The following is a 16,106-nucleotide window of genomic DNA, read 5'->3' on the forward strand; positions in this document are numbered from 1 at the left end:
CATGTATATGCTCCTAACAGAGCTCTAACATAAATGAGGCCAAATATGATGAAACTGAACAGAATTGAGTAGTTGAAAACTTCCGGGCAACCCTCGCAGGTCCCCTCCCCCTCTGGGAGCTTTGTACTATCACTTCACCATTGCTCAGTAAACCTTGCTTTGCTGCCCACCAAAAAAAAAAAACTTCAGCATTCTTTTCTGAATGATGAAAGAAGATAGACAGCCTGAATGACAGTCCACCAACTCTACCTATTGGGCATTTTAATGACACTTGTTAATTTAAGAGAATAGAAATACTAGAATATGCGCTTTGCCCATAAAGCATCCAGGAAATCCCCAGTTGTGTGAAAATTATGTATCAAACATTTCTAAGTCTGTAGGTCAAAAAGGATGTTTCAAAGGAAGTATCTTTAACTAAGTGCAAATTGAAATACGACAGAAATTTGTGGGAGTTCAGTCAGTGCTTAGAGGGAAATTTATACCATTAAATACTTAATGTTAGAAAACAAAGTCTTAAGTCAGTCATCTGTCAGGGGTTAGCAAACTATACCTCATTGTCTGTTTTTTATAAATAACGTTTTACTGGAACATAGCCGTGCTCATTCAGTTATGTGTTATTTAAGGCTGCTTTCATGCTACAATAGCAGTAGTTGTGACAGAGCCCATTTGGCCTGAGAAGCCAAACATATTTACCAAAAACAAGTTTGCCAACCTAACTTCCATCTTAAGAAACTAGAAAAAGAAGAGCAAATTAAAATTAATAAAACTGTGGGAGTGTGGAGGCTCAGTTGGTTGAGTGTCTGCCTTCAGCTCAGGTCATGATCCCAGGGTTCTGGAGTCAGGTCCCACATCGGGCTCCCTAGTCAGTGGGGAGCCTGCTACTCCCTTGCCCTCTGCCTGCCACTCCCCTACCTTTTCTCTCTGTCAAATAAATAAAATCTTTTAAAAATAAATAAATAGGGGCGCCTGGGTGGCTCAGTGGGTTAAAGCCTCTGCCTTCGGCTCCGGTCATGGTCTCAGGGTCCTGGGATCAAGCCCCAAGCAGGGAGCCTGCTTCCTCCTCTCTCTCTCTCTGCCTACCTTTGATCTCTGTCTGTCAAATAAATAAATAAAAATCTTTTAAAAATAAATAAATAAATAAAATCAATAAAACTGAAAAGAGAAAGAGAAAATCAATAGAGGAAAATCAGTGTAACAAAAGCCTGTTTTTTGTTTGTTTCTTAAAGTACAATTGATAAACTTTGAAGGTAAAAGAGAAAAAAATCAGGTAGTTTAGAATTATGGAGGATGCTGAAAACGAGAGAATAAGAATCATTTAGAGGCAAAGAACTAGTTCAGTGAATGGAGGAGGATGTTGGGACACATTATGTGAAAGAACTTTTTCTAAAAATATGCCTATCACATCAATTGCAGAATTTATAAGCCATCTGTTTGCATGAATGCTTAAAATCATAAAATCCTATTTCTGTACTGGAAGAAACATCAGTGGTCAATTTAATCTTCACACCATGTTGTCAGACCGATCCGCTGGGAGAATCCTTTCATTTTCTTCTTCTTTTTTAATATATATCTAAAAATTTTTGAGAAGCTTTAAGTAGTATTCTCCAAGCTAAGGATTTCTTTAAAATTTTTATTTAAAGTTCATTTGTATTCTGTATTCCACTCCAAAATATAATAATGTTTTTCTAAATATGAAAATGTTTGCCACCCCTCTGACCCATTAATCAGAATTGGTGCTTTAGAATGACATGGTGGGTTTATTCCCTGATTTTGCATACTCCTTAATACAAATCTAACGGTCCTAGTTGGAGACATCTTGATTAGTCCTTTTAAAAAAAATAAATAAATAAAAATTAAATTAAAAAAACAAAAAACAAACAGATAAAGAAATAGTTCTTCCCTGGTACCTGTTGGAAACTATAGAACTAGTTAGTTTCAAAGCCAGGCTCTGAACCTAAGATTTCTGATCCTCAGTTTAGAAGTCCTGCTATTCTATCATACTATATTAAATTTGTATCCACGTTGTTTATTTTAAACTGGGAGCGTCACTGTGCAAGACAGTACTTGAACTTTATTTGGTGTTCTTCCAAAAAGGTATTTTATACCCATAATGAGCTTGGCATTTGCTAGTTGGAATTCCTCTTTGGAGAGAGTCTCAATATAAAGTATATTGAAAGGATCAAAGGTGTTAACATTAAAGAAATAAGTTAATTATCTTAATCCAGTGTTCCTTTTGTTTTTTTTGCTTTTTGCTTTTGAGAAACCCAAGCTCTAGCAACACTAAAGTATACTAACTTCGCTAGAGCAAAAGTAGAAGATACTAACCTATGGGATCATATTAGTTTAACTTTTTAGAAACTAGCATATAGATAGATACTGGATTCATGTGAACACTTGTGAACTCTAAATTCTCAAATGATGGGGGAGAAAGCAAGGAAAACAGGAGAACAGCCCTGGATAGAAGTAGATTTGTCAGTGTGTACTACATCCCACAGACTCCGTATTGTTAGATTTCACCACGTACGGAACATCCAGACTGACCTCAGAATCATTCCCACCTGCGGTCTTCTACATCACTCACGGCCTTATCGCACTTCTTGGCTTGTTGTCTTCACTGTGCATGAGAATGTTTGGCCATTTTTAAGTCCTTCCTCCCCCCAAATTTTCACCAGTGGTACAGTGATGCAGTGGATCATATATCGTCCATATGTCATGGATAATAGAACATTAGGTGCAGCTTTTTTTATTCCAAAAGTCAGCTTGCTCCTTTTTTCTGACTGAGAAGGCTGTATGGGGATGAAGACATTAATGAAGGTACTAGAGTTATCTAGAAATAATTACAGCAGACACATAAATAGCATTTACAAAATGCCAGCCACTATTTCATACACTTTTTATATATTAATTCCTTTAATCCTCATAAAATTTTTGAGGTAGTTAGTGTTTTCGCTATTTTATAGTCAGGAAACTAAGGTCATGTAATTGCCTTAATTTGCTTATGGTCATATAATTAATTGGTAAGAGGGAACCATTTAAACCTAAGAACCTGACACTGAAGTTACTACTCTTTAAGTGCTATGCTGTGTTGCCACTATTGTAAATGAGTGATTGAAGTTGCTGCTTTTTTCTATTTTTTAAAGACTTAGAACCTTTTTCTTTCAACTCTTATGTCCATTCAGGAATAAGGACCTACATTATGCCAGGCCCTTGGCTAGTGACTAAGGATATAATATGCGATCCTTATTCCAGAGAGCTAAAAAATTTACCAGTTTGGACTTCCTGGCTCACTAAAAATATTTTTTATTCTTAATCTGCTAGATTTTTAAAAATAGTTTAATAGTTTTTAATTGTGGTATAAAACTTAAAATTTATCATCTTAACCAGTTTTAAATATACAGTTCAGTAGTGTGAAGTATATTCATACTGTTGTGCAATAGATCTCCATAACTTTTTTTTTACCTGGTGAAACTGAAACTCTATTAAAAACAAATTCCCTCATTTTCCTCTTCTGTGAGTCCTTGGCAATCACCATTCTCCTTTCTGTTCTTATGAGTTTGACTACTTTGGATACTTCATATAAGTGAAATCATACAGTTGTCTTTTTGTGGCAGGCTTATTTTGCTTATTAGCATTTTGTTCTCAAGGTTCATCCATGTTGTAGCATTTGGTGGGATTCCCTTCTTTTTTAAGGCTGAATAATATTCCGTTGTAAATATACACCACATTTTTAAAGTGTGTCTATGTGTTGATGAATACTTGGGTTACTTCCCCATCTTGGCTATTGTGGATAATGCTATTATGAACATAGGCATGCCCATATCTCTTGAATATCCTGTTCTGTGTTGTTTGGATATATATCTAAAAGTTAGATTGCTGGATTATAGGGTAATTCTATTTTTAATTTTTTAAGGAATTGCTATAGTGTTTTCTGTAGTGGCTGGGCCATTTTACAACCCACAGACAATGCACAGGGTTCACATTTCTTCACGTCCTGGTCAACACTTATTTTCTCTCTGGGTTTGGAGGGGAAATTGTTTTTTGTTTTATTTTGTGTAAATATAGTAGCCATCCTAAAGGGTGTGAAGTGATACATCGGCGTAGCTTTGATTTGCATTTCTCTAATAATTAGATTGATGTTGAGCATCTTTTTATATGCTTGTTAGCTATTTGTACATCTTCGGAGAGATGTCTATTCAGGTCCTTTCTCATTCTTTAATCAAGTTATTTTGTTAAGTTGTAAAAGTTCTTTTTGTATGTCCTAGATATTAAGTCCCTATTAGATAGATGATTTGCAAGTATTTTCTCCCATTTCATGGGTTGCCTTTTCACCCTATTGATTGTGTGCCCTTTAATGCACAGAAGTTTTTAAGTTTGGTGTCGCCCCATTTTTTTATTTTTATGTTGTCTGCTTTTGGTGGCATAGCAAGAAATCCCTGCCAACCCAATGTCTTGAAGCTTTTCCCCTGGGGCGCCTGGGTGGCTCAGTGGGTTAAAACCTCTCCCTTCAGCTCAGGTCATGATTCCAGGGTCCTGGGATCGAGCCCCACGTCAGGCTCTCTGCTCAGCGGGGAGCCTGCTTCCCTCTCTCTCTCTGCCTGCCTCTCTGCCTGCTTGTGATCTCTATCAAATAAATAAATAAAATCTTTAAAAAAAAAAAAAAAAAGCTTTCCCCCTGTTTTCTTCTTAAGTTTTATAGTTTTAGGTCTTATATTTAGTTCTTTAATCTATTTTCAATTAGTTTTTGCATATGGTATAAGGTAAGGATCCAACTTCATTCTTTCTGTATGTGGGTATACAGTTTTCTCAGCGTCACTTGTGGAAGAGACCCATGTTAGGCTTTTTTTTATTACCCTGAAATGATGAGTTTATGAGATTTTTGTATTTGACTTAGGATGTTTTTCACAGTGACATTTAGCCTTAATATTTTCTTAGTTATTGATAGAACTTCAAGTTTTATAGGTGTGATACAGAACATATCAACTAACAGTGATACAACTTTTAAATTTTAAGTGATCATTCAGCCCTTTGTGTTGTTCATGGGATTTTCACATTTGGATTTTTTTTTTTTTATTTCTTTTTTTTCAGTGTTCCAAAATTCATTGTTTTTGCACCACACCCCGTGTTCCATGCAATACATGACCTCCATAATACCCACCACCCTCTTCCCCTCCAAACTCCAAAACCCTCATTTTGTTTCTCAGAGTCCACAGTCTCTCATGGTTTGTCTCCCCCACCGATTTCCCCAACTCACTTCTCCTCTCCATCTCCTAGTGTCCTCCATGTCATACTTATATGGTATGTTTAATTAAAATTTTATATGAGGCCATCTCCAAATCATTCTGTATTGTTTTTTCAAATGCTTAGTCTTTAATATATTAAAATATGTTTTGCTTTGAACTAAATATTTAAAAGTACTCTACCCCAAAATAAATGATACATAAACAAATGTTGCATAATTTCTCCTGTCCTTTTTTGCTCATAGGGAAGCAGCACGAGAGTGTCGTAGAAAGAAGAAAGAATATGTGAAATGTTTAGAAAACAGAGTGGCAGTGCTTGAAAACCAAAATAAGACACTCATTGAGGAGCTAAAAGCACTTAAGGACCTTTACTGCCACAAATCAGATTAATTTGGGATTTAAATTTCACCTGTTAACGGTGGAAAAGGACTGGCTTGGCCACAACCAGAAAGACGAAATAAACATTTTATTTTCTAAACATTTCTTTTTTTCTATTCGCAAAACTGCCTGAAAGCAACTACAGAATTTCATTCATTTGTGCTTTTGCATTAAACTGTGAATGTTCCAACACCTGCCTCCACTTCTCCCCTCAAGAAATTTTCAGCACCAGGAATCATGAAGAGACTTCTGCTTTTCATCCCCCTCCCTCTTCAAGGAGTAATAATTTGTTTACTTGTAAATTGATGGGAGAAATGAGGAAAAGAAAATCTTTTTTAAAATGATTTCAAGGTTTGTGCTGAGCTCCTTGATTGCCTTAGGGACAGAATTACCCCAGCCTCTTGAGCTGAAGTAATGTGTGGGCCTCATGCATAAAGTAAGTAAGGTGCAATGAAGAAGTGTTGATTGCCAAATTGACATGTTTTCACATTTTCATTGTGAATTATGTAAAATTGTTAAGAGATACACCCTCTAAAAAAGAATTTTAGTATGGTGTTGAAGAAATTAAGAATGAATTCGGAGTGCTTTCAATGTACATTCTCTTCTTCAATACTGAAAACTTGTCCTTGATTCTTAAAAACGTTCTGTATTAACTCCAGCTCTTCCATAGGGCAGTTGTTGCTTCTTAATTCAGTTCTGTATGTGTTCAGCATTTTTGAATACATTAAAAGAAGTAACCAACTGAATGAAAAAGCATGGTATTTGAATTTTAAATTGAAGTAAAAGTACAAAGCTTGTTTTAGTTAGTACCAAATTCTAATTAGTAAAAAGATGCTCATTAGTAAACCACCCCCTTGAGTTATATAACCAGGTTTTTAAATAAATGTTTTTGTCATCGCCTTCAAAAAATATTTATGTCACTCATTTACTTAAAGATACTTCTAATTAAGCTGTTCCCATTTGCACTTACAGTATACCACCAACAGGAAAGCCTTCAAGATGTTAAATAAAACAAAATGATTATATTTGTTTATAAAATGTTATGTGTTGTAGAAAAACACTGATTTGAAATCTTTTCCATATTAACATACTTTAACAGAGTATCTCTAGTGAATTTTTTAATAAAAAGTTGTATAGTTATAAAAAGTACAGGATTAGATGTACACAAGGAAAGTTATTTTCTTCAGAGATATTTGAATGACTGCTGTACTACAATATTTGGATTGTCATTCTTACAAAACATATTTTTGGTTTGTTTTCTCCTAAAAAGGACAGTTTTGCTTTAGCTTTCCAATATGCTATATAGCCTTTGTCGTTCTACAAAGGAGCTACCTGTTTGAACCCCTGACTATAACAGTCTGTATTTATATGTATCATACATTGTTTCCAGTACTGCTTCTAATTATTAATTACTCACTCACTAAGCTTGATAAATCTAAAAGTTACCCTTTAAGAGAAAAATAGGACTAAGGTGGATTTTAAAAATTGGAGACTGACATAATGTTAGATATAATTTTTCATTTAAGAAGGTTATTCCTTTTAAAAGAAGAGTATAGAAAATTGATGTTTTATATTTAGTCTTGAGGGTTTTTTTTTAAAACATTAAGTTTATTAATATGTTAACAAAATATGCATTTGGGTGTTATCAGGTCCATTTTGAAAAATAAGGCTTTTAATTAATACTTGTATATGGTATATTTTTGTTTGTAACAAACCATTGTCTTTTTTCAAGGATGAACAGAGTTTATGAAGGAGCATCATTCTAAGAATTGAGTGATGTAGTCTTATATTTGGACAATTCACCAGATTCTCAAGAAGGCTTTCAAACGACTGTAAAGTTTGATGTTTATCCTGCTGAGCTAATGGGGAAAGTTGTAGCATAAAAATTATTTGTATATCAGCATAGATCTGTCATTTTCCAAAACTTCAACAGAAACTAAGCAAAATCACAAATCTGTTCACAAACTAGAATTCTTAATGAGTCGAAATGTTTTGAATGTCATAAACTTTATAAATGAAAATTGCCTAGGCTTTAGCAAGTTGTTATTCTCTAAACCCTTTTCCAAAAGTTGAGGCATTCTGTTTAATTAGAAATTTGGTGGTCCTCTTAGTCCCTGATAAATCAAGGCAGTCACACCCATATGAGCTGGTTGAATTTATAAGTTTTTATAAATACCAGGTCCGTTGTACCTTGAGGATGATTGCACTGGTTTGAAGTCAATTACTTCATGGTGAGGTAAGAAATGTATTCTATTGCTAAATCTGTTTTAGACCCTTAAAGAGACTTGAAGATATTTCAGTTTATACAGATAAGCATCTTTTATGCAACTTTTTTTTTAACAAGAATTGGAAAAAAGGTGTTTGTTTTTAAGCATGCAACGTTGAAAATCTTTATTAAGAAAATGACATAATAAAAAAAAAATCTTGTAGCCAAGAACATATATGGGCCACATTACCAGTAATGTTTTTTCATATTGGCCAAAAGGGAATGAAAACATCATAGGAATCTGTACATATGCTACTGATTTGCCTAGAAAATAGCAAGTTTGATATCGCTTACTTTGCAAATATAGGGCCATGTGGCACTTTTATCTATAGGACAGATTAACTCTAATAAAAATGAAGTGGGAGGGGTTTATTTTTGATATATTACTCTCATGAGTTTTCAAGCTTTGATAGTGTTTAACTGAAAAGTGGTTTAGAAAGGGCTAGATCCAATGTGTTCACATTATTAAAAAATTGATATCAGATATAATTTTAATTTCATTCTTTTCAAACTCAAGTACCATATTGGCAACCATCATATTGTCATAGGTGCTCTGTTCATTTAGATACTATTGGGGGGGAATGGCATTTGTATAATATATGTGTAAATATATATAAATACATACAGTATATAATCTGAAGCTCTGAGAGCTCTTAAGTCAGGAATGCTGAGTATTATAGTATATTGAGGTCAGATGAAATTTTACATTTTTGTGTGTTCTATTGCATCCCTTTTGGTAGTTTCTTGGACTGCATTACTTCAGCACTCATGATTGATTTTTGTCTTCTAGTTTTCTTCCAAGTTTTTCCTTTTTTTTTTTTTTTTTTATTGTTAGTTTTCTTTGGCTGGATACTTTTACATATGTTACTAGTCACTTGAAAACTCCCCCACCCCTCCCCCAAGTATTTGATTTTTTTGCTTTGTTTCTGGCAGCTATAACAGTGGTAACAACATTTTGAAGATAGCTTCTAAAAGGTACCACTGATTTTTCAAAACTCATCCTGGGGGAGGAATTTTAGTGTTTTCATTTGAGCAGGGATTTTGTCAGAAAATGTGTTTTTGATGGTAGGTCAGCGGCAGCGCTAGTGTCGGAAAGCACACACTGTGGGGCAGGCTGTGTGATCAGAGGTCATCTGGCTGAAGTTTCTCTCGGTCTCTCAGGCCTCATCCCTACTGTCATTTTGACCATGTGGGGTGACATGTGGAATCATACAAAGGCTTAGAAAGAAACAACAAGTTTGTTTAAACCAGGATGCTTTTACTTGAAGTGACTTCAATCTAGATTTCTTCTTTACATTTTTAAAATGTACATAATTTTGTCATCTGCTACAGTCAGCTACTAGCATAAATTGGTCTCTTTATTTTGAAGATCAAAAAGGCTGCTTCATTTTGCAGGATTAAGTAAGACAAATATGGTAAAGTTAATTAAAGTGGGTTTTAAGAACAGTAGTTACACACCTTTTCAGGTATTTCAGGAGGCTGTATTTTGTTGCCTTTGTGGCTCTGAAAACTTTTGGTATATTGTTTCCCATTGACCTAATACAAAACTTGTATATTTATTTGGATTATATTTACATTGTATTCTTTGTAAATGTTTGGTGTAACTTGCACTTTTAAAAATGACCCAGTTGGGTATTAGCAACTTGAGAAGTTCCCTCATCAATTAATTGTCAACTGACTTATGTCTTTCTCCTCTTTTCAAATCATGTGACTTTTTAAAGTGGAAACTTTTCATTAAAATATTTTAGCACCTAAAGGCTATAAAGGAAAAATAAGAGGAAATTAGATTTGCCTGGCCCAGTTAGTTAAAAGATGATTTGGGATCTAATGTTACGCTTTTTCATCATGGATAAAGATAGAAGGAAAAGCAACTCGAATGAATAGATGTTAATTTCCAACATTGATGTTGTCTGTAGGATGCCAAGGTATCCATGAATTTGTCCAGAACAGTAAAATATTTTTCAAGGTAATTACTATCATGATGGAGACCACGTGTAATCATTTGACAAAGGTTTTATCACTTTAAATTGGCTTTTTTAACATCAAAGAAATGCTGCCTAAATTTGACTGATGTCAGGTGAGACAGGAGAAAGTGCTGTGTGCTTTAGCAAGCCTGTAGGTGAAGAGTTGGGGGATATGTTTGCTCACTCAATCATACAAAGCACAACTAGAACTTTTGTTGGATGGTTTGCATACATCTTGAATACTTTTAATATTGATATGTTGACTTTTTTAAGTTGACTGCACAGTCACTGTATGTACTGGGAACTGGTTTCCTTGACTTTCTCGAATTGATGGCTAGGAGAGGCACTAATACCTGAGGGGTTGAACATATCATGAAGCTGAGTCAGTATGGAAGAATTTCAAATAAATCAAACAGGGTGCTGAAGTTCCATCTGTCTCATATGCTTCTGATAAGTTCTTACTGATTAGTGAATGTAGCTTAAGCCTTTGTATGTGTCCTCAGGGGGCAGACAAACTTTGAGAGGGACCAGATAATGTTTGAATGGAGGGATTATATTTCAGGTGTTTTAGCTTGAAATTTATTTTTTAAAAAAATAAAAATAGAAAAAAAAAATAGAACAAAGCCTGTGAAGCAAGATGATATTATAAACAGGCAGAGTTGTTTAGCACAGAGGGAAGATACTGACCTGTCTGCATTCTGGTACTGTGGGTGCAGGTCCTAGCTGGGCATAACATGACACGTTTTTAATTATTCTCACCAGCAAGTAAAAGAAAAATGAACAATCTGTGGGAAATGTCTTTGAAAAGGGTCAAAGAGTAGGAAATTTAGATTTACCTACTTTACACAGGCATTATATGATACTTGCCTACACAAGTATGGCATTTCCAAGCTTCTGTCTGAGGAGCATCTCAGAAATGTGAGAGTAAATCTAAGGTAGTTTAAAAATTGGTAGGGAAGGAAGAAAATCCCTGCAGGTAATAATCTTACGTTAGTTGGCCAAGTGAAATGATCTATCATTGTGTTTGGGAGGTTTTATTTTCTTATGTTTTTAAAATTGAATTGGTAAATGCTTTATAGACGTATTTTTATCCAGGTGCCACTCCAATTTGTGTATGTAATAAAATTATTTATATTAAAAGTGGGAAATAATTTGTCAACCTTGTTCTGTGAGTATGGATTTATTAGGGGTGGCAAAGAAGAGTGCTAGTTAGCAGTTTTCCATGGAGAGTGTCTCTAGCTGATGTGTCCACATGTCACTTGTCATCCCCACCCACAGAAGGAATGATTTCTAACCTAGATGTATCACTTGAAACTTTTTAGAAACAAAATAATCAGGGAAGTTTCTAGAGAGAAAGATGCTTTTTGTTTTTGTTTTAATTTTTCCTTGAGGACTGGGGTAAAGAATACCTCCCCCACAAAACTATCAGCACAAAACAGGGTATTGATTTTTAACTCTGATGTTGCTATTGGAGTTGAATACTAAATAAATAACTATAATGAGGGAAATACATTTCTAATAAAATTCCCTACATTCTAGAAACATCCCTGTTTTAATTTTTTTACCTAAATCTTTTGTGCTCTGTGTAAAGAGAGAAAATGTACTGAGTTATAATGCATTTTATTAACACTATGTACATATTAGCTGCTTTGTGTTCAGAATGGTAGCAATTGCTTTGTATATTAAAGTGATCCTTGTGAATTTGTGAAATATTGTCATAAAGTGCTTTTTTCTTACTGTAATCTTTGTGGTATCAACTGTCATAATGCCCTTTTTACACACATTTATGTGCAGTCACATAAACATGCTTTTAAAAACTCTGTAAGTCTCTTTTTTGGGGATGGGATCTCTATTTTCTCTTTTGTCAGTAGTGTTGAGTTATAGTTTCTTAACTTGGGTTTATTACTTTTGTTAAATGAGCAAATTTATGTTAGAATATTTCACAGGCTTGTTACATAGCAGCAAAACTAATGTGAGCAACAAGAACATATCTTCAGTTATTTACTTTTACTGTATTCGTCATTTTTAGCACAAGGTTTTTTTGTTCAGTAAGATTGAACAGGTGCCTATTTGAAGATTTGGAGATATTACCACCCTATTGAGAAAACCGGTGGGAGACAAACTAGGAGCTGTCTCCAGTGTCATAAAATACTGTGTTTGCATTGGAAGAACAATAAGAATAGAAAACTTCTCAGGTCCCTTTGTAATTCTAAAGTTCTGTGATCATATAAAATGGAAGGAAATGGGAGAGGGTGTGGTTAATCTGCTCTTTGCTTAAAGCATAATAAAAGATTCTCCTATTGATTCAATTTCTGAAAATAAGCAGTTGCATTTATTCTAAACTTTTTTTTAGAAAAATTACCATGACGTGTTTATGAAGCTTGTTATATAAATCTTATTGTTTTTCTACAGAGCATGACTGTGTAAGTTATTCTGCAGACATTTTTAAGAGTAAAAAGGTGATACTAATTAATAGGGACAAAAGGGGTAAAGCAGGATTGTGCTGAGTAAATCAGGACCTATGGTCATCCTCCTTGTAACCCGTGTTGTTCAGGTGCTTGGGCCTCCAATAAAACCATACGGTACCTTAGAGTACCCATCTTCTCTTTGCCCACCATACCTTTGTTGTTTCTTTCTTATTTCAGAAATACTTGAAGACACACTTCTGGGCAATAAGAAGTCCCTGCCCTCAAGAAGCTGAGACAAAAAAAAAAAAGAAGCTGAGACAGCCAAAGAAACCTTTCTAAAACATTTATACAATTTCAACTCTGTGCTACAAACTCCGATTTGTCATCTCTACTCAGATTGCAAAACTGAGGTCCAAAGCAGAACTTCTAATTTCTCCTCTAAATCTGTTCATTCTTCAGCTGGTTTCTTCCATCTTATAAAAGATGCCACTGTTCCACTCAACTGCTTAAGGCAAAAGCCCAGAATTGCCTTAATCAGCATTAGCCTTCCACTCCACATCTTTCTTAGGCACACTGACCAAATTTGGGGCTTAGAAGTCTCATGAAGGCGTAACAAGTGAAGAGGAGAGAGGAGAGGTATTTCTAGGCACTTGAATGCTACTTTTGTTTTTAATTGAGCTGCAATTCACGTAACAAAATTGACCATTTTTTTTTTAAGTTAACAGTTCAGTGGTATTTAGTGCCTTCGCAATGTGCTACCGCCCCCTGTATATCCAGTTCCAACACATCACTGCCAAAAGCCTGTCCCTATTAGAGAGTTACTCCATTTTCCTCTTCCTCCAGGCCCTGGCATCCACCAATCTGCTGTTTCTATAGTTACCTGTTCTGAATATTTCATGTAAATAGAACCATATGTGACCTTTTGTGTCTGGCTTCTTTCACTTAGCATGTTTTTGAATTTCCTCCATACTAGTTCTTACCATTACTTCATTCCTCTTTATGGCTGAGTAATAATCCATTATGTGAGCCACAGTTTATCCGGTCATCCGCTGATGGACACTGGGTATTTCCAGTTTTTGGCTCTTGTGTATAGTGCTGCTATTAACATTCATGTGCAAGTATTTGAGTCCCGTTTTCAGTTCTGTTGGAGAGCTACCTAGGAGTGGAATTGCTGGGCCATATGGCAACTCTGGGTTTACTTTCTGAGAAACTGCCAGATTTCTCCTGAGCTGCCGCACCACTTCACACTCCTCTGAGAGATGTACGAGGGTCCCAATTTCTCCATGCCCTGGCCAACATTTGTTCTTTGTTTTTGTTTGAATTGTGCCTATCCTTATGGGTGTGAAGAGGTATCTCGTGATTTTGATTTGCACTCTTTAATGATGTGGAGAATAATTTCATGGGTCTGTTGGTTATTTGTAAATCTTACTTGGAGAAATGTCCCAGTCTTTTGCTCATTTTTTAATGGTGTTTTTTGTTGTTGAGTTTTAGGAGTTCCTTACATATTTTTGGATACTAGACTCTTACAGGTAATGTGATTTGCAGTTATTTCTCCCATTAAGTTTCCTTTTCACTTTCTTGATAATGTTCTCATTTTTTTCACTTCACATTTGGAAAAAACTACACAGGGGGAAGCAGTACAAAGCAGTTTCTTGCGTATCCTTTTAGTGACAATCTGTGCGTGCACATGCAAATGCAATGTCTATTCTCTCCTCCTCTCCCTTTTACATAAATGGTACTTTTTCACTGAATGTGTCTTGTCAGTTCTATTTCAGTATATGTACATCTGCCTCAGTCTTGCTAACTACTGTGCACTGCCCTACTGTATAGATACCTCAGTTTATTTAGTAAGGACCCTCTTGTGCACACTTAAGTTGTGACTTTTGACTGTTACAGATACACACAAGTTAGTAAAAATACAAGCTAGTTTATCTTTAGGATAGATACAAAGAAGTGGAAATTGTCATTTATTAAATATGGTTTTATTCATATTTGGAGGTTGCTTCCTAAGCATTAAGAATCTGCTAAATTAATAAAAAAAATTTTGGTTAGTATTTTTTAATGTCATACTTTATATATAGTGTATGTAATTTTCTTTTCTTTTTTTTTTAGGAGTTAAGAATAGCAGAACCAGCCTTAACACAAGGCTCTGTAGTAGGTAGGCCTTCTTTTCATGCCTCTTTCACAGGGTTTTCCCTTCTAATCTTCCTCACAAGCAGTTGTTCTTAGCTAGGAAAGAGTTTCTCATTGTCCCGGCTTTTCTAGTGTTAAATTTTAACACTTTGCTGGTTGTGGAAAGACAAGCATAACATGACTTAGGAGTGGAAAGAAACTTCTGAGCTAGCAAATCCTGTTTTTAAAGTGACAAAGAACTGAGAAGAAATCTGCCCTGATTTCATGCAGTGCTTGTCTGTCCAGAGAAACAAAGCCTCGTTTCCCAGAACAAGGTTCTCCATGCTCTAACCGTGTCTTGCCTCATTCTTGTTAAAGACCTTCAAAATGCCACTACGTCTGCCTCGGGAGTGGTTCTGGGGTAGCAGCAGAACTGTGACCACATCTCTGATGTTAAAATAAATCACATGACTTTCACCAACTACGATGTCAGGCCCTATGTCTAGGGCCTCTTACCAATATGTGTACATTTAAAAAGTGATTTTTTAATTAAAATTTTGTTCTCTTGATTTAAAAATTGATAAATCCTCCTATCAACCACCACAAACTAAAAGCATAGAGAGTAAATGGATTTGATATTAGAGTTCAATCTTTTTCTATAAGTTGATAGTAACTTTTTGAGAGTAGGCTTTATTTTTTGATCTCTCATTATCCCTACACCTTGGGCAAGGGAAAGTAAAGCACAGAAATTAAGCAATAAGGTAACTCGTCTGTAAAGGAATCTGTTGGGGTTTTTTTGAATCTGTATTTTTCATGAGTAAACATTTATTTACCCCTTTGAAAACACCTGCCCTTTATGAAGAAGGCACCATGTTAACACTTGAAAGAGGTATTGTCTTCTAGGAGCATAAGTTGTATTTGGTAAGATGAAACATTCCAGACACTGTTGTTATTCTGCCCTGAGTTTTCAATTTAATGTTCAGTTAATTTAGATAAAGTATTTTGATTAGAATTCTGATCCTTCTGTATGAAGGAATAAATATTCCACTAGAAACTAACCAAAGATGGTACCAGGGCTTCGGATACATCTATCATGAACTAAAGCAAGATACCATCAAGAAGTAATCCACTTAGAAAATGACAGCATACTTTATAGTAGTGGTAGTTCTAAGAACCTAATATCATATATACATATATTTTAACATAGCATCTTGGCACCAGTATTTGGCTTTAGTTCTGAGAAAAGTCACTGATAGCCGCTGGATAACTGTCTAAGAGTTCTAAGAAACTGAGCAATGCGAGAATCAAGGCTTAGTGTATAGTATGTTTGGACTGGGTTTCTATCCTTGAGGGTAAAACAAGCAGACTTAGAATGCACACTTTGGGGATCAATTAAATCCCTGAACATAAGAGAAACATGTCACAACTTTACTGACATTTATGGTGGACACTGGCATGCTATCCAGGGATAGCCTCTCTCCCCGGCCCCTCACCCCCATGAAGCAGTCTGGGAATGTTGGCTGATGGCCCTGAGCGGAGATCCTCTTCAGTTATTTTCTTTCCCTTAAAGTCAGGCCCCTCAGGTCATACGACTTATCTCCTCCACTGGGATATAAAGTCCCACCCCCTTGCCTTAATAGGCCCAAGTGCAGGGCCATTCTCGCTCTCTGTTCTCAGAGGACTTTCGTAACTGCGTCCCAACCCAACTTCCCCTCCTTCCCAGGCTTGGTACTTTTTACCT

At 35.4% G+C, this 16,106-nt stretch overlaps 2 protein-coding genes across 15 annotated transcripts in view; one reads left to right on the forward strand and one right to left on the reverse strand.

Moving 5' to 3' along the window:
• Window positions 1–11,665, forward strand: part of CREB1 (cAMP responsive element binding protein 1) — a 62,672-nt gene extending 51,007 nt beyond the window's left edge. For 3 of the 4 annotated variants that reach the window (XM_059393321.1, XM_059393320.1, XM_059393322.1), the window contains one exon: window positions 5,483–11,665. In XM_059393321.1, coding sequence (XP_059249304.1) covers window positions 5,483–5,627 — 145 coding nt within the window. In that variant the 3' untranslated portion in view covers window positions 5,628–11,665. The remainder of the gene's footprint in view (window positions 1–5,482) is intronic. The other variant, XR_009403021.1, reaches the window with a different exon arrangement.
• Window positions 1–16,106, reverse strand: part of METTL21A (methyltransferase 21A, HSPA lysine) — a 56,303-nt gene that overhangs the window by 30,199 nt on the left and 9,998 nt on the right. The window lies entirely within an intron of this gene.

This window comes from Mustela nigripes, chromosome 3, assembly GCF_022355385.1.
Source record: "Mustela nigripes isolate SB6536 chromosome 3, MUSNIG.SB6536, whole genome shotgun sequence".
Classification (NCBI taxonomy): domain Eukaryota; kingdom Metazoa; phylum Chordata; class Mammalia; order Carnivora; family Mustelidae; genus Mustela; species Mustela nigripes.